At 36.8% G+C, this 25,611-nt stretch overlaps 1 protein-coding gene and 2 pseudogenes across 1 annotated transcript; all 3 read left to right on the forward strand.

Moving 5' to 3' along the window:
- Nucleotides 1-972: 972 nt before the first annotated feature.
- On the forward strand, nucleotides 973-1,885 carry LOC105884099 (olfactory receptor 4A15-like; annotated as a pseudogene).
- A 9,091-nt stretch (nucleotides 1,886-10,976) lies between these two features.
- LOC105884148 (olfactory receptor 4C15-like) lies at nucleotides 10,977-11,912 on the forward strand. Its single transcript, XM_012787867.2, has one exon. It carries the CDS (start codon nucleotides 10,977-10,979, stop codon nucleotides 11,910-11,912), a length of 936 nt encoding a protein of 311 aa, XP_012643321.2.
- A 9,700-nt stretch (nucleotides 11,913-21,612) lies between these two features.
- LOC105884098 (olfactory receptor 4A15-like) lies at nucleotides 21,613-22,813 on the forward strand (annotated as a pseudogene).
- The last annotated feature ends 2,798 nt before the right edge of the window (nucleotides 22,814-25,611 follow it).

A 25,611-nucleotide genomic window follows, 5' to 3' on the forward strand; every position in this document is an offset into this window, starting at 1 on the left:
TGATATTTCTATTACTAGCTGTTTGAGGTATCTCCAAATTCTTTTCAACGAAATTTGCACTAATTTGCAGTCCAACTAGCAGTGTAAGCGTGTTCTTGTCTCTCCACATCCTCGCCAACATTTGTTGTTTTGGGATTTCTTGATAAAGATCGTTTTCACTGGGGTTAAGTGGTATCTCATTGTGGTTTTGATTTGCATTTCTCTAATTATTAGATATGTTGAGCATTTTTTTATCAATTTTTTTCCTTTAATAGCCTAAATTGCAATAAATGGCAATTCAGTGTGTGTGTGTGTGTGTGTGTGTGTGTGTGTGTGTGTGTGTTTCCAAACAAAACATTGCCTTCATGGACTTTCACGGCTGGGTAGAACTTGATACAAGTATCTCGATTCACTAGCTCCCTCATTGGCTTTGAAACTCACTTTAATTAAAGTATAGTAAGTATTCCATACAAGCTATTTGAGATGATAGTAAAGTCTTCAGAAAGACAAATATCTGAACATCAGTCTATAATTTTATGTTCTGTGTACTGGGTATTACTTTGTATCTGTATATAAGTAAAGCCAAAACATATAAGATTGTTTTCACGGTAGATTTTAGAAAGTCGAGAAACTTTCAAGAAAAAAAAATTATATCAAGCATGCAGTCTTTGAGAGATACTCTGGACAAAGGAGCTGTCTTGATTTCAGTAGATCATCTCACAGGTAAATATGCTCCTATATACGTTCCACTTACAATGCTGAAGTCTCATTACTGCAGCTGAAGCAAGAAATTTGTGAAGATGCACAGAGTAGTTGTGGAAGGACATGCTACACACTTATTTTTAATGAGCTGATCTGTGTGAGGCCCTGTGGGGGGAAAAGTGTTGACTAAGGCATTGCATTCTTGACATGGAGCTTGTGATCTTCTCAAATTCATCATGGGCCCTTTTGTGTGCAGGCTTTGACATCTGAGGTCAATACCTTCAGAAGAACATGGAAAAGAGGAACAATATGACTGAATTCAGCCTCCTGGGGCTAACACAGAATCCTGAGGGGTGGAAAATTCTTTTTGTCGTGTTCTTACTCATCTACATCGTGATCGTACTGGGCAACCTGCTCATCATAGTGACTATCGTGGCCAGCCAATGCCTGGGTTCCCCTTTGTACTTTCTTCTGGCTTATTTATCATTTATAGATACTTTCTATTCGACCACCATTGCTCCTAAAATGACCACAGACATGCTTTTGGAGAAAATGACTACTTCCTATCAGACTTTCATGACTCAAATTTCTATAGATCATTTATTTGCTGGTGCTGAAGTCATTCTTTTGGTGGTGATGGCCTATGACCGCTACGTGGCCATCTGCAAACCTCTTCATTATTTGATCATCATGAATCGGCGGATGTGTGTTCTCATGTTGTTGCTGGCATGGATTGGGGGCTTTCTTCATTTGTCAGTTCAATTTATTTTTATTTATCAGCTCCCTTTCTGCAGCCCCAACATCACTGACAACTTTGCGTGTGATATGTATTCTTATTGGAACTTGCTTGCACTGATACCCACCTCATTGGGCTTTCCATGATAGCTAACGGAGGAGCCATTTGCACTGTCACTTTCTTCATTCTCCTCCTTTCCTATGGGGTCATATTACACTCTCTGAAGGCTCAGAGTTTGGAAGGGAAACGCAAAGCCTTGTACAGCTGTGCGTCTCACATCACTGTGGTCATTTTATTTTTTGTCCCCTCTATCTTCCTATTAATAAATTCATCACTGTATTTTTAACTTTCATAACTCCCATGCTGAACCCCCTAATCTACACCCTGAGAAATGCAGAAATGAAAAATGCCATGAGGAAACTGTGGAGTAAAAAAGTGACCTTAGTTGGACTAGGTCTGTATCCCTAATGGCAGAACATGACATTCATTGTTTCACAGAAGGAAGGAATACTTAAACTATCGTTTGTTCCATTTTCTTATTATTCCTTTTGATTATTTGGCCTGTATATTCTTAAATTGCCATATTAATTAATATTTATTGAAATGGAATAAGCTATACACCTTAGAGACCAAGAGGATTGCTTAGGTTTAATTAATCCCTCATACTGTTTATGTAACCATACTGTGTTAAGATTCTTTGGTGGACAACAATTTTTACTTTTATTTTAAGTTCTTATTGTTTAAATAATATATATATATAATTTCCTTTTTCCTCGAAAAGAGCTGTAGTCTTAATGAATGGCACTCAAGACACTGATAAGCCACAGGAGGGGACCGACAGAGTAAATACTCTGTCATCATTTTCTTTCCTACTCGATGGCTAGCATTCACCTGTTAGCCAGAGGTAAGGCAGCTGGTTGAAATTGACCTTGAAAAATAGCCACCCAAGGTGGAAAAGAGTTTAAAGATCACAGTAGTGAGTATACAGAGTTTACTTTGCAGACTTTTATTAAATTGTTTTCGAAGTAAGATCGTGAATACTTCCTTTTGGAAATACCTGGATAATGTAAAACAGATGAAATAAGTAGAGTCTTCCAACTTATTTATTTACTTACTCAATACTTATTGAATACGTTTGTGAGCCACACCCTGAACCAAGTACTGCACGTAAAAAGGTGAACAAGATAGACACAGCCCTGTTCTCTACACCTATTTAAAGAACACTTACCAATCCATGAACAAGGTAGATTTTTCCATCTGTTTACATCTTCTACAATTTCTTTTTTAAGTGTTTCATAGTTCTCCTTGTATAAGTCTTTTGTATCTTTCATTAAATATATCCTTAGATATTTAATTTTCTTTGGGACTATAGTTAAAGGTAGAGTGTTTTTTACTTGATTTTTGGCTTGACTCTTATTGGCACATTTGAATGCCTCTGATTTGTGTACATTTGTTTTGTAACCTGAGACTTTATCAAATTCATTATCCAATCTAGGAGTATCTTGGACAAATCCATTGCGTTTTCTAGATATAATATCATATCATCAGGCAAAAGTGAGAGTTTGGTCTCATCTGCCCCCACTTGGATGCCCTTAATACCCCTCTCTTGCAGGATTGCTATAACTAGGACTCCAAGCATTATGTTGAATAAAAGGGAAGATAGTGGGCATCCTTGTCTAGTTATTTTTTGAAGTGGGAATGGTCTCAATTTTTCCCCATTTGGTATGATATTGGCCATGGGTTTGTCATAAATGGACTTGATAATTTTAGGGTATGAACTGCCTATGCCTATCAATGTCATTAAAATATCAATATTACCTACAGTGATCTACAAAATAAATGAATTCCCCATTAAAGTACCATCATCATACTTTACAGATCTAGAAAAAATAATTTTTCACTTTGTATGGAACCTGAAAAGACCTTGTATAGCCAAATCAATCTTAAGTAAAAAGAACAAACAGGGAGGCTCCAGCCTTCCAGACTTCAAGCTGTATTATAGAGCCATGATAATTAAATCAGCCTGGAACTGTGGCACAAGAACAGAGACATTAATCTTTGGAACAGGACTGAGATTCCATAAATGAAACCATCTTCATATGGTCTCCCATCCAAGTACTAACCAGGCCCGACCCTGCTTAGCTTCTGAGATCAGACATGACCGGGCACATTCAGGGTGGTATGGCCGGAGACACCATCTGCATATGGTACTCTAATCTTTGATAAAGTAGAGATAATAATTTTGTGATGAATTTGTAACCACCTATCCCTTCCTCACCAATGGCAAAACATTTTTTCACATAAATTGATAAGACAATTCTAAAATGTACATGGACGTGTGCCTGTGTTGAATACCAGCCTTTGGTAATTAGAAAATGTAAGACTCATAGAGATGGAAGACTACAACCACTATATATCAGAACACTTCTAAAGAATATGGTTTGTAAAAATTTTGGTAAGGGCTGAGTAACGAAGATTTCTAACAAACAGAAGAACTGTCCCAGAAATTGAGGCATCTATCTTTGAAAACTTTGTGTGAATTTTGTACTTTAATAATTGATGAAAATGGAATTTTAATCAGTAGGATGAGTAGAATATTGGATAAATTCTTTAAGGGCAAATTCCTAAACCCCTACCTGTTGTTTCTTTTCCTTCACAGTGGATCTCTCTGTCCATTTCTCTTTTCTGATGTAAACTTTAAAATAATTCAGACTATTTTTATCATAATGGTGCAAAAAAATTAATATTTCTTATATTCTCTTCCTTACTTTATCTTTTTTAGCATTACTTCTATTTTCAATATATTTTTCTTTTTGTATGCAAAATGTTATAGGAGTACAAATGTTTTGGCTAAATTAATTGCTTTTGTACCATTTGAGTCAATGTTATAAGTGTGCCCATCCACCAGATAGTGTGCATTGTGCTCAAAATGTGTGAATTTACCCATCCCCTCCTCCTTCCTCTAACCTGCTTTCTTTCTGATGAATGTTATTTAAATATGTACAGATTATTTTTAATCAATTAATATCAATTTAATAGTGAGTAAATGTGATGTTTAATTTTTCCATTCTTCTGATACTTCACTTAGAAGAATGGACTGTAGTTCCATCCAGATTGACACAAGAGTATTGCTTCCTCATTTTTTATGGCTGAGTAGTACTCCATGGTATACCTATATCACACTTTATTAATCCACTCATGTATTAATGAGCACTAGGGTTATTTCCACATCTTTGCAATTGTGAAATGTGCTGCTATAAACATACAAGTACAGTCTTTTAACAGAAAAAATAATAAGCCAAGACAGACAAAGAATGAAGTAGAAGATGGTAATTATCCCTTGAGGTGAGAACCAGGGTACCAGAATGAATTTCTGAAGTCTTGTTACTGAGTGATATTTATAAAATATCACCCTGACAAGGACTGTGGAAAATATAAGGCGATTCTTCTGTGTCAGGATACACATATAACATTTCAATTAAAAGAAAATAACAATTTTGTCTTAATACAACAGACAATTAAAGTGATAGTGTTTCTGGGCCTTAACTCACCTCAATTTTGCATTTTTGTGGTTAATGTAAATAGACATAAATATATAAGATGAAATATTTAAAGACTGTCTAAAGCTACAAATTGTTTGATGTGGTTCCTGGGCCTGATGAGCTAAATTCAAGTTGTCCTTCAGGTTTCAGTCTCAATGCAACCTTTGTCTTACACAGACATGATCTATCTTCTTTTCAAATAAAATAAAGAGAGAAAAAAATCTGTTAATATTTTCAATGATGCTTTTAGTTTTACAGTCTTAGATTCTTAAGGTCAGTTTCTGTAGGAAAAAAATGAAGTTTTGATTAACCTATGAATATTTGCATACTTATACATAAAATATTATCCTTTAATAAGAACTCATTGCTACCCTAGTCCCAAAACAATGAACGCTGTCCTTATGAATTCATACTGTGTTTTCTCAGAACTCAGCTTTTTTATTTAGTGATTACAATTGCCCTAATTCTGCAGAGACACACTATATATTCCATCACAGTATACACAGTGTTCTATTCCTGAACATGAAGGAAAATGAAAGCATCTTCAAAAAAGAAACCCAGGAGAACTTTAAAAAGAAAGAAAACTCTCCAATTCATCAGAGACATAAAAGTTTTGCAAACACTTGCACAAGCGAATACACATAAAATTGTGTTTGAAAAATCATACTCATGAGAAATTTCCAAACCCTGGGGAAAAGCTGAGAAACAATTCTACAGGCTCATGACCTCTCAGGGAAACATCTTTAAATTGCAATGGGAAACCAAGGATGAAACTTTTATTTATATGTGTTTTTCCTTAAACCATGTAGAAGATGGCACTTGGTAATCAGCGGGGGACATTCTCTGCCTATTCCACCAGAGATGCTCTTCCTGCCCATATTAGATGTACAGGAAGATTTGAAAAAATCCACCATGTTATGGCCAGCCCCTGAATGGACTTTTCTCCAAGGAGGATTGAGATAACCATCACCAGAATTTTCAATGAACTGATAAATGGTGAGTTTATAATTCACATTTTTGCATTTTCAGACAGGATTTCAAACTGTGGTGTACTACTTCAAAGTGTGGGTGTTGTGGTCCCCCTATAAAGTTTAATGCAATGCATGAGCCTATCACTTAAGAACTTGAGTGCACACTTGAACTGGTTACATAACCTTTCTGGCTCTTAGACTGCTCACACTTAAGGAGGATAATGACATTACCAAGCTGAAAGAATGTGGAAACAATACAATACTACTTGTGAAGTCCATAGAGCAGCACTCTATACATAATGGGTCCAATGAACAGCAGCCATTAGAATGCAAATTCCTCTTTGCTTAATGGGAGAGAGGGGTATAATCACCTAATTACTTCAAGTCTAATGAAATTAGACCTACCTTCAGCATGTCATGTTCAAATTAAATCTGAATAACTTAGAAAAACAAGAGCATGTGTTTTCGTTGTTCCCCAATAGCATTTTATTTATTCTTTCTAAAATATTCTCATTTACCATTTATCCTCCATTGCTCTCCCCATCCTGATGGTTTGGATTAAAGAGCAGAATTTTCTGAGACTGTTTAAAGAATACTGATGAACGTGGTAAATTCAAGTGTTGCCATTTACAGAGTTATTGATATAGAATACAGCAGAGTGGGCTCCAGTTCCATCGGGGTTAATAAAAAAGATTTAGTTCACTGTTGTTTTTTATGGCTGGAGAGTACTGCGCTGTATACATATACCACATTTCATTAATCTACTCAGATATTGGTAGGCATTTGGGTTTTTCTACATATTTAAGACTGTGAATTGTGCAGATATAAACATTCAAGTGCAAGTGTCCTGTAACCAAAACATTTGTACCCCCATATTACTCTGAAATTTATGAAAAGGGAATATAGTATTCGCTCTTTCCAAGATGACATCCTAACAAATGGCACAGGGAAGGACATTAAGAGTACTAAATCATGACTCTCATCAGAGAGTGGAGTCTTATGATTTTAAATATGTCCACTTTATTTTCCCTATGCACCATGTGATATTAATTTCTAATATCCTGATTTAGATAAACTTCTTCCTATCACTGAATATTTTAGTTATATCTCAAGTTTCACTATTATAAATGACACGGCACCATCTTTCATTATAAAACTTCCTTATCTCATTTCACATTCAGAATAAACTTTTAAAGTTGGAGATACTTGTATAAAAAACACAAACGATGATTCAGAAATTATTTGCTAATATTGTTTTCAAAAGCATTAAATGGATAAAGCAGTTTCATTGTCATTTTTTAATGAATACAATTGAACAATAGCATCACATAAAAAACAGATTATATTCTTATGACTGATTTAATTTTCCAAACCACTTTATACCTTTAGGGAAGTGCTGCTTAAAAATAGTGCCGTGCCAACATCAATAATTGATTTCTACTTTGCAAAGCACATTAATAATAACTGTCTGTTTTACTTTCATGGGTCAGGCAGCTTGAACAAGTCTGACTATATATTTTATAGTACAGGAGCCTAAGGCATGGTGGTTTGTTAAATGACACATGGCTAGTGCATGATGAAGCTGGGATTGCTAGTGTTTTACTAGCACAAATTGAGCAATTGCTTCTGTTTTCAATTCACTTTTTCTTGGAAGTAATTTAAGATTAACAGAAAAGTTGCTAGGATGCCTTGTAGACTTCCTGTGTACTACTCAGGTAGGTTCCTTTACTATTATCATCTTACATTACCATGTGTATGTTTGTCAAGAGTATTAAATGAACATTCATATATTACTGCTAACTAAATATCATATTTGGTTCACATTGCACTAATTTCTCAATTTGTGTCATTCTTCTGTTCCAGTATTCACTCTAGGACAATTTAGTGCCTTTTGGACAATTACCTTGTAAAGGATTTAAAATCATAAATCTTGTGATCATAAACCATGAGGAAACCATGTCTCCATTTTCAAAGTTTTAACACTAACTAAAAATATCCCTTTTGTCTGAAAAAAGAATAGGTTGTTTATCTCTAATGAATATTTTAATTATAAAATGGCATTGCTCTTAGAAAACCCCAGATACAAGAAATGTAGAGATTAAGAATTGTGTGATTATTTGATTAATGGTGAGCTTGTCTTCCTTTCCACCACATATCCAATTAAGTTTGTTTTATTTATTTTTTATTTCAGCATATTACACAGGTAAAAGTTTAGATTGCATATATTGCTTTTGTTCCACCCAAGTCAGAGCTTCAAGCATGTCCATTCCCCAGACTATGTGCTCCACACTCATTAGGCTTTGTTCAATGAAGCCATCTGAAATACAAGTGGATGATAGTGGGTCTGAGAGCCACAGTAATCTATTCAGGAATTACTAAAGATGTTTAAAAGTGGTATACATATTGAAAATATCATTTCAGTACTGACACTGACCAAACAACATATATTACATTTGTAACTAAAGCAAAGGATGAGCGAGAATCATGTTGGCCATGGTAAACTAGCAATTAAGACTGAAGATGTTATAACTTCTTTCTGTGTCAGTGACTCTGGGAGCTTGTTCTCATCACTCATCATGACATTCCGTGCTTGTTACTGCATCAGTGTTTTTGAGTGTGTGGCCTTATCTGATTCTCACAAATACTCTATCAACAGACATTCTTTTCTTATGCCCACTTAGATATTCTCAAAGCTGAGGCTTTGAGAATTGACGAATTTTCACTAATATGTCTACCCCGGTAGAAGATCCTGGATTTGAACCTAGGTCTATGTGAGTCAGGACCTGATGTTCTTACACATTTAACTTAGTTGTTGTTCCTGCTTTGGTCCAAGGCTAAGCTGTGCTCTGCTAGGGCATATATTGATATTTTTGCTTTGTAACAAGTGGGTGTTGATGATTCCATGACTTCATAGGGTTTGGTTGAACTCTTGTATCCTTGGCAACAATTTATAAATGGACATGGGGTTCATCTTGCAGACACCAGTAGGGATGACCCTGGAAACCTAATGAAAATAGTTGTTTTAAAGTGAGCCAAAGGGCAGACATTAACATACCTAACTGTGAATTTGTTAGTTTTATTAACACTTGATTCTTTCTGTTAATTCTGAGTGGCATTGATAAAAGTTCAGCTTATTTGTAAGCCTCACAATAAATCCCACTTTTCTTTTATTCACCTATTTTTTAACAAACATATATATATATATATATGTATACATATACAAATGTTAACATATACAGACATATAAGTGCTATTTGACTGTTACATTTAGGTTACACATATAGATGAGAATACAATCATCCTGTGAAGCTGTGTCTATCTTTGGAAAATGAAGGCAATGCCTGGATAATTGTCTGGATGACTCATTCTGAAGCTTTCTGTGGGTAAGTTGCACGGCTTTCTAACTGAGTTACTGGTAACTACAATGCATAAGGGCACTTTATGATAAGCAACATTTTCCTATTTTTAAATTTGACCTTCAGTATAATTCTGGGAGATGAGCAGGTAAACTATTAATATGTACACATCTCTCTGCTTTATAATAATATCAAATAAATTCAAAATATTTAATAGTTATACCTCTTCAGACTAGACCACATTGGGTACATATTAGGCAAATAATTAAAAAGACTTCAAGACTCTGCCTTATAAGCACTTATTTCACTTCCTTGCCTTTGTGTATATGTACATGTAAGTGCTTATAGAAAGGTCACCCTTGCTTTGAAGTTCTTGCTGAAAAGGAAAACCCCACTCCCCTCCCTATTGATTCAGTATGTGCTGGAGTCAGAGAATATGTGTCCAAATCACATATCAAGCATATGCTGTTTGCTTGAAGTTAGCCTCTTCAAACATAAGATTCCCATCAATCAAACAAGGACAATAGGACTGTCACAGACTGTGTTCTAGGCAATGGGTCCAGAGCCCCACCATACTTCACTTAGTCACCATGATGACACTCTGGTAGTGTCATTATTATTTTTATAATCTTCTCATTTTAAAATGACAGATTTAAAATAAACTCAAGACTTAGTGCATACTACTTATGTATTAAGTTTACAGCTAGGAATATTCCACAGATCATTCCCTTTTATAAAGAATGAATAGGCCGGGTGTGGTGGCTCATGCCTGTAACCCTAGCATTTTGGGAGGCTGAGGCCGGAGGATTACTCAAAGACAAGAGTTCGAGACCAGCCTGAGCAAAAGTGATACCCCGTCTCTACTATAAATAGAAAGAAATGAATTGGCCAACTAAAAAATATACAGAAAAAATTAGCCAGGCATGGTGGCACATGCCTGCAGTCCCAGCTCCTCAAGAGGCTGATGCTCCAGGATTGCTTGAGCTCAGGAGGTTGAGGTTGCTGTGAGCAAGGCTGACACAACAACACTCTAACCTGGGCAACAGAGTGAAACTCTGTCTCAAAAAAAAAAAAAAAAAAAGTGAATAAATTTATTTAGTGGCCTGATACAGTTCAGACTTTAAAAGACATATTGGAGGATTAGCCATGATTTTCAAGCAGCATTTAAAGTGCATGTTATTTCTTCTTCTATTTGTAGGTGAAGCAGTCTCCTGGTTACGATGTCATGCTGGTCATCCCTGCTCCTTTTCCATGCCAGTGGCAGACATCACTAATAAATAACAGTCTTCCTTTCCTCATAACTCAGAGGAGTCTTCAGAATGCTTCTCAACAATTCACTACAGGAAGCCACCAGTAAATGAGCAAATCTGGCACTTGAGATGAAAAGTATTTCTCTTCTCTACCACATACGGATGATTATCTTCCCTCATATTGAAACTTAGCCTCTTTTAAGGCACTCAATAGTATATCTCCAACCCAAATCTGCCTGACTGTTTACTAGTACCTTCAAGAATTTCTAATTTTGTGTTCTCAGTGAAAACAGAAACATAAAGATAATTTTGTATATAGATGAACCAATTAATTGATGACGATAATACTATATATGGAACTAAAGTAAAATTTTCTTTGTCATAACTGCAGATGCTACATGCTGATCACTGTTGGAGGTGTCTGCTTTTCCTTGGAAATCATGCAAAACCAAAGCTTTGTAACTGAGTTCGTCCTCCTGGGGCTTTCACAGAATCCAAACATTCAGAAAACAGTGTTTGTTGTATTTCTGTTTGTGTACATTGCCACCATCGGAGGTAACACCCTAATTGTAGTAACCATCCTCAGGAGCCCTACACTACTAGGATCCCCCATGTACTTCTTCTTGACATTCCTGTCCTTCCTAGATGAATGCTTCTCCTCTGTCTTGACCCCAAAGATGATCGTGGACTCCCTCTATGAGAGGAAAACCATCTCCTTTGAAGGCTGCATGATGCAGCTTTTTGCTGAACACTTCTTCAGTGGGGCAGAGGTGATTGTCCTCACAGCCATGGCCTATGATCGGTATGTGGCCATTTGCAAGCCTTTGCATTACTCTTCCATCATGAACCGCAGGTTCTGTGGCATTCTCATCGGGGCAGCCTGGGCAGGGGGCTTCTTGCATTCCATGGTACAAATACTGTTTATTTTCCAGTTGCCTTTTTGTGGTCCCAATGTCATTGATCACTTCTTCTGTGATTTGCATCCATTACTGGAACTTGCCTGCACCGACACTCACATTTTTGGAATTTTTGTGGTGGCCAACAGTGGGTTTTTCTGCATCCTAATCTTCTCTTTGTTGCTTGTCTCCTATGGTGTCATCTTATTCTCTCTGAGAATGCATAGTTCTGAAGGGCGGAGAAAAGCTCTTTCTACCTGTGGATCTCACATTGCTGTTGTGGTTCTGTTCTTTGTCCCTTGCATTTATACATACTCACGACCTCCATCTACTTTCTCCTCTGACAAAATCGTGGCAGTAGTTTATGCCATCCTAACTCCCTTGTTCAATCCTCTGATTTATACTTTCAGGAATAAGGAGGTTAAAAGTGCCATGAGGAAAGTATGGAAGGGATTAGTGGTGGTTTCTGATGGAAAATAAAATATTCAACTTTTTAAAATGTCAATATTAAGAGTAAAAACATCAAAAAATTCTCTTGGACAAAAGTTTAAGGGATATACCTGTACAGAAACAGGCAACATATGGTATAAAGAAGTGTTAATGGGGCTAAGAAAATGATGTTATCAGCCTCTGCTTCTCATCAACTCTGTATTGGCAGCCGAGTATGACATAGGTAAAATAAAATGTGTTGAGTTTTATATTTACTTACAATTTAATAATTAAAAAGAATGACAAGATAAATTACCTCATCAGACTGCTTGCCATTCACTTGATGCATTGAAAAATCTTTTTGGAAGGAAGACAACAATATTTCATAAATTAGTGACAGCAATTTACCCAAACTATGCCAATTCAAAAGAAGGTTACATTTGGAACACTGATATTCATCTCTATCAGGAAAAAAAAAACAGCCAAGACTGAGGTAGAGACAGACCAGACCATTCACAGGACCTCAACTATAAGTGTTTCTATTTCACATGACTCAGTCATTTAAACTGGGTCCACTACCAACCACTATAGAATTTGAGTTACTTGGTGAATTTCTTGAGAAACAACATGATTGATCCAGTCATCCTTATAGATGAGTTCCTCTTGGGTCAAGTGACCACACTCTACCAACCAGCTATGGCAGAGGAAGAGGGAATAGATTCCACAGGGGAGTTAGCAGAGGATATCTCTTATTCAAGCATAATCTAAAGGAACATTTGATAGACCAGGTTACTACCAAATTGGTACCAAAGCTGTAGATGTAGTGAGCTGACATCCCCCTACAGAGGAATAGAAGCCAGAGGCACCAGAGAGCAAAAGGAAGATTACAAAAGAGGATTACTTTTCATTTTATCTTGTGATTGAAATTTTCCTGATTTTTGTCTACCCTTTAAAAATAATTCTATTTGGGTCCAGTCACAGTGGTTCATGCCGGTAATCCTAGCACTCTGGGAGGCAGGCAGATCGAAACCAGCCTGAGTAAGAGCAAGACCCCATCTCTACTATAAATAGAAAGAAATTAATTGGCCAACTAATATATATAGAGAAAATTAGCTGGGCATGGTGGCCCATTCCTGTAGTCCCAGCTACTTGGGAGGTTGAGGCAGTAGAATCGTTTGAGCCCAGGAGTTTGAGGTTGCTGTGAGCTAGGCTGATGCCATGGCACTCACTCTAGCCTGGGCAACAAAGTGAGAGTCTGTCTCAAAAAAAAAAATTATTTGAATGATTATTAATGAAGAGATCATTCAAATGTAGACACATCTTTCAACTCATTCCTGTAGTTAAGGTACCTGAGTCTCAGGTTTCCAAGTGGCTTAAGTAATAAACTTATTTACAATAAAACCTTTATATTTCTCCTATCACATAAACACTAATAAATCGCCCATTAATTGTGTATGATAGACAAAAGCACTAAGTGATCATTTCCTTTTTCTTTAATCTTCCATGACAGCCCCATACTAGACATGTGTATGATATTAGTTTTCTTTCTCATAATAGAAATGGCAGTGTACAGGTAATATTTCAGTTATGTTCATGGGGAAGTCCATGAAGGATTAAGATTAGGATCTAAAACATTATCTGATTAAATGTTTGCACTGCAGCAGACCAACTGTGCAACAAGGGCTTGGACATGCTGGGGAGCTTTTCCTGCTTCCTTCCCCGGCTTGTCCATCATCTGTCTGTCATTGTAGAAAGGGCAGATTTTTAATGTCCTTTTCCCTTCATGTAGAGATTCTTATTGTTAAGTAGCTCCCTTTTCCCTAAGAACTAGCTAGAGATGGATGATCTGGTATCATTGGCTCAATTAATTTATAAATCTGTGAATTGGAGATTTGACATACTACAAAATAAAACATTATTCGGACCAGATTGTTGTGAACAACACAGATTCATGCCTGATCCATGAAACACTAAAATTCAAACACATTGTAATTATTTGACCTCCCAACATCTCATTTGGTCTCTGGAAATAATATGCAAGCAAAAAATATAATATTTAGTGTATGATAATACAAATACTGCAAGACATGGATCTAGCCTTTTTCATTCCAAGTAGGTTCATGAATAAAATTTTGCAAAAGTGTCCCAACAACAGTTACTGCTTTAGCTTTCCATTTTATTTTCCTTGTTGGTTTTTTTTTTTTTTATTTCGGCATATTATGGGGGTACAGATTTTAAGGTTTCAATAAATGCCCTTCCCTCCCTCCCCCCACAAGTCTGAGTCTCCAGCATGACCATCCCTCAGATGGTGCGCATATCACTCGTTATGTATGTATACACCCGCCCCCCTCCCCCTCTCCCCAATACCCTATTACTGTTTTACCTAGGCATGATGAAATTCATTCTATTTAGTTAAGTAGGATATATTTTATATATATATATATATATATAATCTTATCTATATATATCTATATAATATATAATATAATCTTAAGATTATATTTGCAGTTTACAGGGCAAATAAACTTGGGGAATACAGATTTTAGATTCTGCCCTGTGTGCTACACATATCCCTTCTGTTTATGTTCACTAGACAAAATATTAGTGACAGAGCTACACCTGGATGCACAGGGGGTGAGTAAAGTAGTCTGTACTTGGTTGGTCATGACAAGTACCCATCTCTTACTGCACAGGAGTGGAGAATGGGTTTCAGTGGACAATTATCAGCCCTGTCACAGGCACCTGACATCCAGAGTATCCACATAAATATTTTTCACTCAAAATGAATTCAATTTGATATTTATTGCAACTTATTATTGCCAGGTACTATTCTAAGTAGCAGTAAAAAAATTCTCTATTTGCAGATAACAGTATAGTGGATTATGCTCTTCCAAAACACTCCATAACAAGTCCAGATGATTTCTGAGTTCCTTTAATTTGAAGATATTTCAAATGAAATATTATGAATTTTTTTCCAACTAGGGATTGCCAGCTTTTAAGAGAATGTTTATGTTTTGAATCCCTCCAGCACTACAACTGTTCTGTGTTCATCATAAATCTCATCCCCCCCACCGCAAAGACACCCCAAATCCCCTTTAATTAGATCCTCCAAATATCAGGTCAATAATAAGCAGAATCCTCTACCTTTCCAATGTCTTATATGAGCACTTCCTTTCTTTTATTGCTTTCCTGTTTCTCCTCTCCATGTTTCCACATAAGTGAGACATTTTCTTCTTCCGTAGTTGTCATGCTGAAGGCCTACAGATGAGAATTCGTTCTGGTTGCTTCTCACTGCTACATCCATCTCATACTCCTGCTTTAGTTGGTATTTATTCATAGTTTCTAATCTCAATCTGACCATGCCAGATTCTACTTCTCCTTACAAAAGTCATTCACTGCTTCCAGGATCATTTCCTCTTGTACCTTAAAGGTGCCAGCTCCTGGCTCACTGTCACTCAAAGTGGTTCTGCCATACTTCTTGGAGATTTTAACATCCACAGAGATGATCCTTCCAATATACTGGCTCCTAAATGGACCAATTGGCCAATTTCCTTCTAGAAATCTCATCCTTAATCTATGTCAGCTGTTCACTCCCATGGTCATACCATAGAACTTGTCATTACCATCATTTTAAAACTTTCTGTAATCTCAGTCTTATACTCACTAATTTTCAAACTATATCCATTATTTCCAACTTCCCTCTAACAGTGCTCAACTCTAACAATTTTTTAATGCCATGGTAACATACAAACTATTGTCCCTTCAACTTTTTACATGACCCCAGACATACTTTTGCCTAAGAACCTATGAAAAATAATTCTCTGTGCCTCAATTATTCTTCCTACAGATATTTGCATGACTTACGACCCACTCCCTCTGGTTGATTATTCAAATCCATCATCCCAGTAATGCATTTTCTGACTGCCTCACAGTATAGCAAATCCCACCCACTAACATTTTGTGACTTCTATTCCTGTTTCTGTTAAAGTTTTCAAATTAATACTTATCATTACCTAGCATGTCATATAGTTTGGTTATTTGTTTTATTTTTTGTTTATATACTAGAAAATAATTTATATAAGGGTAAGGATTTTCTGTTTCTCAAAAACTTTATTCTGTGATCTTAATGTAAGATAATTAAGAAAAAAATAACTTTACTGTTAAATCCCCACTGCCTAAAATAGTGTCTGGCATATGATAAGTGGTCCTTATATGTGTGTTGAACTAATAGATGAATGATAATAAAAATACATAAATGGGCTTCTTCTCCTTGATGCAGTATAATAACTCATGGCAAAACACACTCTTGCTGTGAACAACTAGTAATGCCAGACACAACACAGGAATCACCAGTATGAGGTACTGAAGACCTACTGAGAAAAGCAAAGCTCAAAGGGATATTATTAGAGAGACTATATCTTCAATGAAGTAAGTTGAATTTTGTGGCCACTTTTTCCCTGAGAGCATGTCTTGATTCTTGGCATGGGCAGCAGCTGGAGAGTCGGGGCTTTGCACAGGTGGAGGTTCCCTGATGGAGGTACAATGGGGAAGAGACACCAACAGAGCATTTGGAGGCAATATGGAGAGCCTGAACCAGGCAGTAATTTTCCCCCAATTTTAGGAGCTGTATTTAGAATTGTTAAGGACTAAATTGCACCCCATTCTCAAAAGTGTTGAAATCCTAACCCTCAGTCCTTGTGAATATGACCTTGTTTGAAAATAAAAGGAAATTTTCAGATGATCAAGTTAAGATGAGGTTATTAGAGTGAATGCTAATCCTACATACCTGTGTCCTTATAAAAATCAGAAAGAGGAAAACATGCACACAGGGACAATGTCACGTGAAGAGGGAGGCAGAGAGATTGGGTGATTCATCTACAACCTAAAGAATTTCAAGGATTGCCAGCAAATCATCAGAAGCAGGAGAGAGGAGTAGAACAGATCCTCCCTCATACTCCTCATCAAGAACCATGTAATGAAATCAAATAATAAAAAGCAGAAGGCACAGAAGCACAAGCAGAATATAAAAATGAAGAGAACATAACAAAGGAAAAATGTGGATGTTTGAATAGACAAATAAAATTGATAAATACCCACCATTGTGCTAGTACAGACATGGGTGTATACATTTGTCAAAACTCACCTACTACACATTTTAAAATGCTGCATTGTACATTATGTAAATTATACCTTAAGAGGGAGATTTAAAATAAAAAGATGTTAAACATTATTTTCTTTCTGTTACCTTTCTCTCTTTTTCCTTCCTTCCTTTACTGATTTGTTGAATTCAAAATATTATAGAAACTGCAGAAATTTTTATTAGTTGTTTTCATTGTAATTAGCTATGATGGTTTTTATCAACATCATTAGCATTATTAATAATTTATCTGTTATTATTAAGTATTATATTTAATGTTAATATTTTCCAGAATGAGATTTTAAGAAAAGTTAAGAAACTTGCCTAAATTCATAGAAATTCAAATGATGAATTTAGAATTCATTTGTATTGGCATTAGTAACTATTTGAGTCTTTATCTGGGCCACTCAAAGAGATTTAGCCAAAAGGATAAAGCTTTAGGTAACTTTCAGTAGTCTACACATGAATGTGACTCTGAAGGCATGCTTGAGAGATCAGTTGGTCACTGTCGTGGAGGTGTCCCTTAGCACAGGGAGGAGGAGAGACTCTGAGGACAGAATCTGCCTATTGACAGCCTTGCTTGGGATTAACTGTCCCCTGGTTTGCTGTGGTCTTAGATTAACTGCACTAAATAGCCCACTTAGCAAATCCTACATGGCTGGGTGGGAAGGGATGTGGTTTTTCCCTCTGGAGTCTGGGCCTTTGTGAATTTTATATAATATCTATAAATATTGAAAGTAGAAAAGCATACAAGTCTAATTCACATGTTCTGCCAGAGAATATTTTGGTTTAATACAGCTGACATTAGAGATGTTTCTGCACAAAATAGTGAAATATTTCATTTTTTTTAGAAAGTTCTAGAAGCAGAAGTAAAAATCTTTCTACTGGTATTTTAAACTAATTTTTAGAGTGTAACTCAGGCCTTTTTAGGAAAGGGTTTGTGGTCTTTTCAGTACCTTCTCTCCCCATAGCTTCAGCAGCAGAGTGTACAAGTCTAAAGTAAAATTTACACCTTGTAGACACACTGCACATGATTATCTTGAAAGTAAATTGAATTGAAAAACAAAACTGTGAGCTTTGTATCAGATGTGACCTCTTCTTTTTTACAAGAATAAAAGGTAAATTTTCAAGCCCAACTGAACTATTTCTTCTGTCTTGCCTCCAACTCAGGACAACTTAGGGAAGTTGTCATCTAGTTCTGTCTCTTCAGAATCTTTCAGTTCCAGGGACATATTTCCCCCAGTGATGAACAAATTCTAATATTTCAGGATTCCCAAGCTTACCCTGGCCTCTGTTTGATGCTTGGCTTTGTGCTGGCTCCCCCTGCATGTTGGAATGGAATGCGTTGAATAGCAGTGTCGGTAGAGCATCAGAGACAGATTGCTGTCGATGACACAGTCTTGGGCTCTTGTCTTGGATCCTCTCTGCTCACTGGTAAACTCTTCCTGCCAGCTTAGCCTAAAGTGTGCAAAGCAAAGCTGCCAACATGCCTATGAGATATTGTACACTGTAATGGACAAAATATTTTGATAGAAAAGTGAGAGAAGGTTATACATATGGAAAACATGATGAATAACATAAATGCACACACACTCATTTTAACAGTGCAAGGCCATTAATAGTGAGAGAGCTTTCTGGGGATATCTGAGAAGGCTTTGCTGAGCAGTTGATACTTGAACTGGGTACTTTGTGCACAGGTAGAAATGGAAGGTTGAGGTCATAGCAGAGGGCAGGTCATTCAGGCTCTGTGAGATATGGAATATTCAGAGACTGAGATGTCTAGATGTATTTATGAGTTACAGAAAATGTAAGGGGTGGCTGGAGCACAGAGAAGCAGGAGCACTGGGAGGACAGGTGGAAGGCAAGTGAAGGCACCAAGTAGGGGGTTATGAAAGCTGCAGTGAGCACCTCAGCCATTGCATTTGCAAACTGGAATAATCATGGTTTTATATCTATTAATCTTCATGTGTTCAAAATACCCACTTTTCCTTTTCAAGTGCCGGGAAGGAAGGAAAAAGAGGGAGAAGTCAGTAATCGTAAGAAGAGGGAACACCTGGATTTCTGTCGTTCTTCCTGTTTAAAGGCACAAAATAGACATTCCAATGCAGGTCTGTGAGTATCCACTTTAAAAAATCTAGGATTGATTTTTATTGCTGTTGTGATCCTTTGGGGATCTTCTTCATAAATTCTTTAGCTGGGCTGATGTCTAAAAGAGTCTTCCCCAAATTTTCTTCCAGAATTCGTACGCTTTCATGCCTTAGGTTAAAGTCTGTTATCCAAAGTGAGTTGATTTTTCTGAGAGGTAAGGATCCAGGTTCAGTCTTCTGTGTGGATATCCAGTTTTCCCAGCACCACTTACTGAATAGAGATTCTTAACCTATTGTATACTTTTGTCTGCTTTGTTGATGATTAGATGACAATATAAGGATGATTTTATATCTGTGATCTCCATTCTATTCTAAAGGTCCTATTCCAGAGGTCCATATCTCTGTGCTTGTGCCACCATCATGCAGTTATGATTATGATATTCTTATAGTAAGCATTCAAGTCTGGCAGACTGATGCTTCCCAATTTTTTCTAGGCCATAGTAGGTGCTCCAAGTAACCGCTCCCATCAGGAGTAGCCTCCCAAATGTGGGGGAAGAGCACTAAATAACATATTAGCAGCTCCACCTAGTGGCAGAACATACAACCATAGAAGCACACACATAGAGGCTGGTGGGCAGCAGCTGAGACCTGCCTTGCTCCTACCACAACTTTAATGGGGACCAGGGTCCAAGTAAGCCTGGGGAGAGGCCAGAACCATCCTAAAGTTTGGGACATTTGTATTCCTTACCTGGGGACCAGAAACCAACACAGAGGCATCAGATTACCTCCATACCTGGCCCCTCCACAAATCCACAGCCCGTGACAGAGAGAGTAACCCTTCAGCTCAATACCATGCCCTCCATCTCAAGCTATTCGAGGGCAGTGGAGTTACACACACAGGTGTGATTCACCACATGGTAGCTTGAGCTGGGAGACCAAACTCATTGATCTCCACAGGTAAGAGGTGAAGACAACAGATCAGAGGCAATCAAACTTACCAAAATATCTCTAAAGCAATACAAGACCAGCGTGCCTCCTCCAAGCACTGTTAAGGAATGTCCCTTGGGGGTTTGAAGTTAAGGGCACAAACCAGTCCTAGAACTCCCAGTTCTATATCAATTACCCTCTATGAGAAACAACCAGAGAAAGAACACAGGGAATATGAAAGAACAGAGAGAAAAGTCACCCCCCAAAAAATCATGAGACCCTCAAAATTGGATACTAATTTTAATGAAATGATTAAATTGATGGAGGTAGAATTCTGAATATAGATTGTAAGGAAACTCAATGAAATTGAAGAGAAAGTGGAAACCCAACATAAACAAACCATAAGAATAATACGGGAAATGAATGAAAAATTCTCAGAAGACTTTGAAATATTATAAGAAAGACACATAATTCTTGGAAATGAAGGATATATTCAAGGAACTTCAAAACACAGTGAAAAGCCTTAAAAATATAATTGATCATAGAGAGGAATATAGACACTAGAATATTTAAAATAATTATGTTAATCTGAATTGCATGTTATAAATAAAATTGAACCTGGTTCACATCTGAAACGCCCAGCAGTTTATTCACTTTGCTTAAAGTAAGATGAATGTGTTGTATTCTGCATGAACTCAGATAGCCAAGTCCATTTAACCACACGCAGGTTTTAGAGGTAGCATTTTTACCTTATTGTGAAAATATTAAGTTGGAAAAAATGTGATATTTCTTTCAAATTTATCTTGTTTGGAAAACAATTTGATGAATTGCTTAGATGTTTATTAGCACTTCAAATCCCTCCTGCATCATATCTGTGGTTAATGTTCAATGATTGAAAACAGCTATTGTTTAAATATGAAACAGTTTTTACTGTAAAGAGAGTTAAATAGAAACACTTAGGTATGGATTGTGATCATATGTTGAAATTCACTTTAAAGTATAGTAAGTATTCAATGAGCACTCACAATGTGCCTGTTTTTCTTCATTGCTGTGAATGAGTTATTCCTACATGAAAGGAGCTATTTGAGATGATAGTAAAGTATTTCAGAAAGACAAATATCTTAACATCAGCCTATAATTTTAAGTTCCATGTACCTGGTATTACTTTATATATGTATATAAGTAAAACCAAAACATATAAGATTGTTTTCATGGTAGGATTTACAAAGCCAAGAAACATTTAAGAAAAAAATGTTATATCAAACATGCAGTCTTTGAGAGATACTCTGGAAAAAGGAGTTGTCTTGATTTCAGCAGATCATCTCACAGATAAATCTGCTCCTATACACATTCCAGTTACAATGATGAAGCCTCATCACTGTAGCTGAAGCAAGAGATTTGTGAAAATGAAGAGGGTAGTTGTGGAAGGACATGCCACACACTTATTTTCTAATGAGCTGCTCTGTGTGAGGCCCTGTGGGGGGAAAAGTGTTGACTAAGGCAACACATTTTTCACATGAAGCTTGCGATCCTCTCAAATTTATCATTGGCCCTTTTGTTTCCAGACTGTGACTTCTGAGTTCAATACCTTCAGAAGAACATGGAAAAGAGGAACAATGTAACTGAATTCGTCCTCCTGAGGCTCACACAGAACCCTGAGGGGCAACAAGTTCTGTTTGTCATGTTCTTACTCATCTATATCGTGACAGTATTGGGCAACCTGCTCATAGTAGTGACCATCATGGCCAGCCAGTCCCTGGGTTCCCCCATGTACTCTTTTCTGGCTTATTTATCATGTATAGATACTGTCTATTCTACCATTGCTCCCAAAATGATCGCAGACTTGCTTTCAGAGAAAAAGACCATTTCCTATCAGGCTTGCATGACTCAGGTATTTATAGATCATTTATTTGCTGGTGCTGAAGTCATTCTTTTGGTGGTGATGGCCTATGACCGCTACGTGGCCATCTGCAAACCTCTTCATTATTTGATCATCATGAATCGGCGGATGTGTGTTTACTCCACAGTTTCCTCATGGCATTTTTCATTTCTGCATTCCTCAGGGTGTAGATTAGGGGGTTCAGCATGGGAGTTATGAAAGTTAAGAACACAGTCATTAATTTATCAATGGGAAGGGTAGAATTGGGCCTTGCATATAGGAAGATACAAGGGACAAAGAATAAAATGACCACAGTGAAGTGGGACGCCAGGTGTACAAGGCTTTGTGTTTCCCTTCCAAACTCTGAGCCTTCAGAGAGTGTAATATGACCCCATGTTTGGGGTCATGCTGTTGCTGGCATGGATTGGGGGCTTTCTTCATTTGTTAATTCAATTTATTTTTATTTATCAGCTCCCTTTCTGCAGCCCCAACATCACTGACAACTTTGCGTGTGATATGTATTCTTATTGGAACTTTCTTGCCCCGATACCCACCTCATTGGGCTTTCCATGATAGCTAACGGAGGAGCCATTTGCACTGTCACTTTCTTCATTCTTCTCCTTTCCTATGGGGTCATATTACACTCTCTGAAGACTCAGAGTTTGGAAGGGAAACACAAAGCCTTGTACACCTGGCGTCCCACTTCACTGTGGTCATTTTGTTCTTTGTCCCTTGTATCTTCCTATATGCAAGGCCCAATTCTACCCTTCCCATTGATAAATTCATGACTGTGTTTTTAACTTTCATAACTGCCATGCTGAACCCCCTAATCTACACCCTGAAGAATGCAGAAATGAAAAATGCCATGAGGAAACTGTGGAGTAAAAAAGTGACTTCAGTTGGACAAGGGCTGTCTCCCTAAGGGCAGAACATGACATTCATTATTTCACAGAAGGAAGAAATACTTTCATTATCAGTTATAGTACTTTTATCATTTCTTTTGATTATTTAGCCTATATATTCTTAAACTGCCATTTCAATTAATATTTATTGAAATGAAATACACTACACCCCTTGGAAAGTTAGAGAATTGCTTAGGTTTAATTAATCCCTTATACTGTTTATGTAATTACATTGTTTTAAGATTCTTTGGTGGAAAACAACTTTTACTTTTATTTCAAGTTCTTATTGTTTAAAATATATATATAAAGTTTCCTTTTTCCTCGCAAAGAGCTGTAGTCTTGATGAATGGCACTCAAGACACTGACAAGCCACAGGAGAGAACCAACCAAGTAAATACCCTGTCATCATTTCCTTCCCTCCCTGATCACTAGCATTCACCTTTTGGCCAGAGGTTAGGTAGCTGGTTGAAGATGTCCTCGAAAAACAGCCACCAATGTGGAAAAGTGTGAGAGTAGATCCAAAGGAGTGAAAGGAGTGTACAGCATTTACTTTCCAAATATTTATTCAGTTGTTTTCTAAGTAAGATCGTGAACACTCCTTTAAGGAGATACCTGGAAAATGAAAAACAGATGAAATAAGTAGAGTCTTCCAACTTATTTATTTACTTAATCAATATTTTTAATACATGTGTGAGCCAGACACTGAACCAAGTACTGTGCATGAAAAGGTGAACAAGACAGACACAGCCCTGTTTTTTGCACCTTATTTAAAGAGCACTTACCAATCCATGAACAAGGTAGATTTTTCCATCTGTTTTACATCTTCTACAATTTCTTTTTTAAGCGTTTCATTGTTCTCCTTGCATAAATCTTTTGTATCTTTTGTTAAATATGATCCTAGATATTTAATTTTCTTCGGGGATATAGTAAAAGGTAGTGTGTTTTTGATTTGAGTTTCGGCTTGACTGTTATTGGCATATGTGAATGCCTCTCATTTGTGTGTATTGATTTTGTAACCTGAGACTTTACCAAATTCATTTCTCAAATCTAGGAGTCTCTTGGATGAATCCATATGGTTTTCTAGATATAATATCATATTGTCAATGAAGAGTGAGAGTTTGATCTCATCTGCCCCCACTTGGATGCCCTTAATACCCCTCTCTTGCAGGATTGTTATGGCTAGGTCTTCAAGTATTATGTTGAATAGAAGAGGAGATAGTGGGCATCCTTGTCTAGTTCTGGTTCGAAGTGGGAATGGTTTCCATTTTTCCCTATTCAGTATGATATTGTCCATGGGTTTGTCATAAATGGACTTGATAATTTTAGGGTATGAGCCACCTGTGCCTATCAGTATCGCTAAAATATCAATATTACCTACAGTGATCTACAGAATAAATGAATTTCCCATCAAAATGTCATCATCATTTTTTACAGATCTAGAAAAATAATTCTTCACTTTGTATGGAACCAGAAAAGACCTCCTATAGCCAAAGCAATCTTACGTAAAAAGAACAAACAGGGAGGCATCAGTCTTCCAGACTTCAAGCTGTACTAAAAGCCATGATAGTTAAATCAGCCTGGGACTGTGGCACAAGAACCGAGGCATTGATCTTTGGAACAGGACTGAGATTCCAGAGATGAAACAAACTGCATATGGTAATCTAATCTTTGATAAAGTAGAGATAATAATTTTGTGATGAATTATTACCCATCCATCCCTTCCTCACCAATGGCAAAACACTTTTTCACATAAATTGATAAGGCAATTCTAAAATGTACATGGATGTGTGCCTGTGTTGAATACTAGCCTTTGGTAATTAGAAAATGTGAGACTCATAGAGACGGAAGACTAGATTCACTAGATATCAGAACATCTCTTAAGGCTCTGGTTTGTAAAAAATTTGGTAAAGGCTGAGTAATGAAGGATTCTAACAAACAGAAGAACTGTCCCAGAAATTGAGGCATCTATCTTTGAAAACTTTGTGTAAATTTTGTACTTTAATAATTGATGAAAATGGAATTTTAATCTGTAGGATGAGTAGAATATTGGATAAATTCTGTAAGGGCAGATTCCTAAGCCCCTACCTGTTGTTTCTTCTCCTTCACAGTGGATCTCTCTGTCCATTTATCTTTTCTGATGTAAATTTAAAATAATTCAGACTATTTTTTTCATAATGGTGCAAAAATAATATTTCTTATATTGTCTGCTCTACTTTGTCTTTTTTTTGCATTTCTTGTATTTTTTTTCATATTTCATCATATTATGGGGGTAGAAATGTTGTTAAGGTTACATATATTGCATTTCCTCCTGTCCCACCTCAAGTTAGAACTTCAGTGTGTCCATACCCCTGGTGGTGTGCATCACACTCATTATGTAAGTGTACACCCATCCCTTCCTCCCCCCTCCCACCTGCCTGACACCCAATAAATGTTTTTTTGTTGTTGTTTTGCTTTGGTGTGTTTTTTTTTTTGACATATTGGTTACATTTTATATCTTTGCCTCTCCTAGGAAGGGTATGCCCTTCCCCTCCACAATCCTCACCACATCCCTAAGATGTGGTCTACCCCAGCTAACCCCAAATCCCTGGTGAACACTACCACTTTTGAGCACCATAGTCTTAATCAGTCAGTACCAAAGTGGTTGTATGGCGAGTACATGTGGAGCCAAATTTTCCTGATCTTGTGTCACCTCACTTTGGATAATGGACTTAAGCTTATTCCCGGATAGTATAAGCCATGCTAGCTAGCCATCGTTTCTTAGGATTGACTAATATTCCATTGTGAACATATACAAAATTTTAATTATCCACTCATGTAT

This window comes from Microcebus murinus, chromosome 4, assembly GCF_040939455.1.
Source record: "Microcebus murinus isolate Inina chromosome 4, M.murinus_Inina_mat1.0, whole genome shotgun sequence".
In the NCBI taxonomy this organism is placed as follows: domain Eukaryota; kingdom Metazoa; phylum Chordata; class Mammalia; order Primates; family Cheirogaleidae; genus Microcebus; species Microcebus murinus.

Bases quoted from the DNA above. Each gene is read 5' to 3' on its own strand.
- LOC105884148 (XM_012787867.2), top strand. From the start codon at position 10,977: ATGCAAAACCAAAGCTTTGTAACTGAGTTCGTCCTCCTGGGGCTTTCA.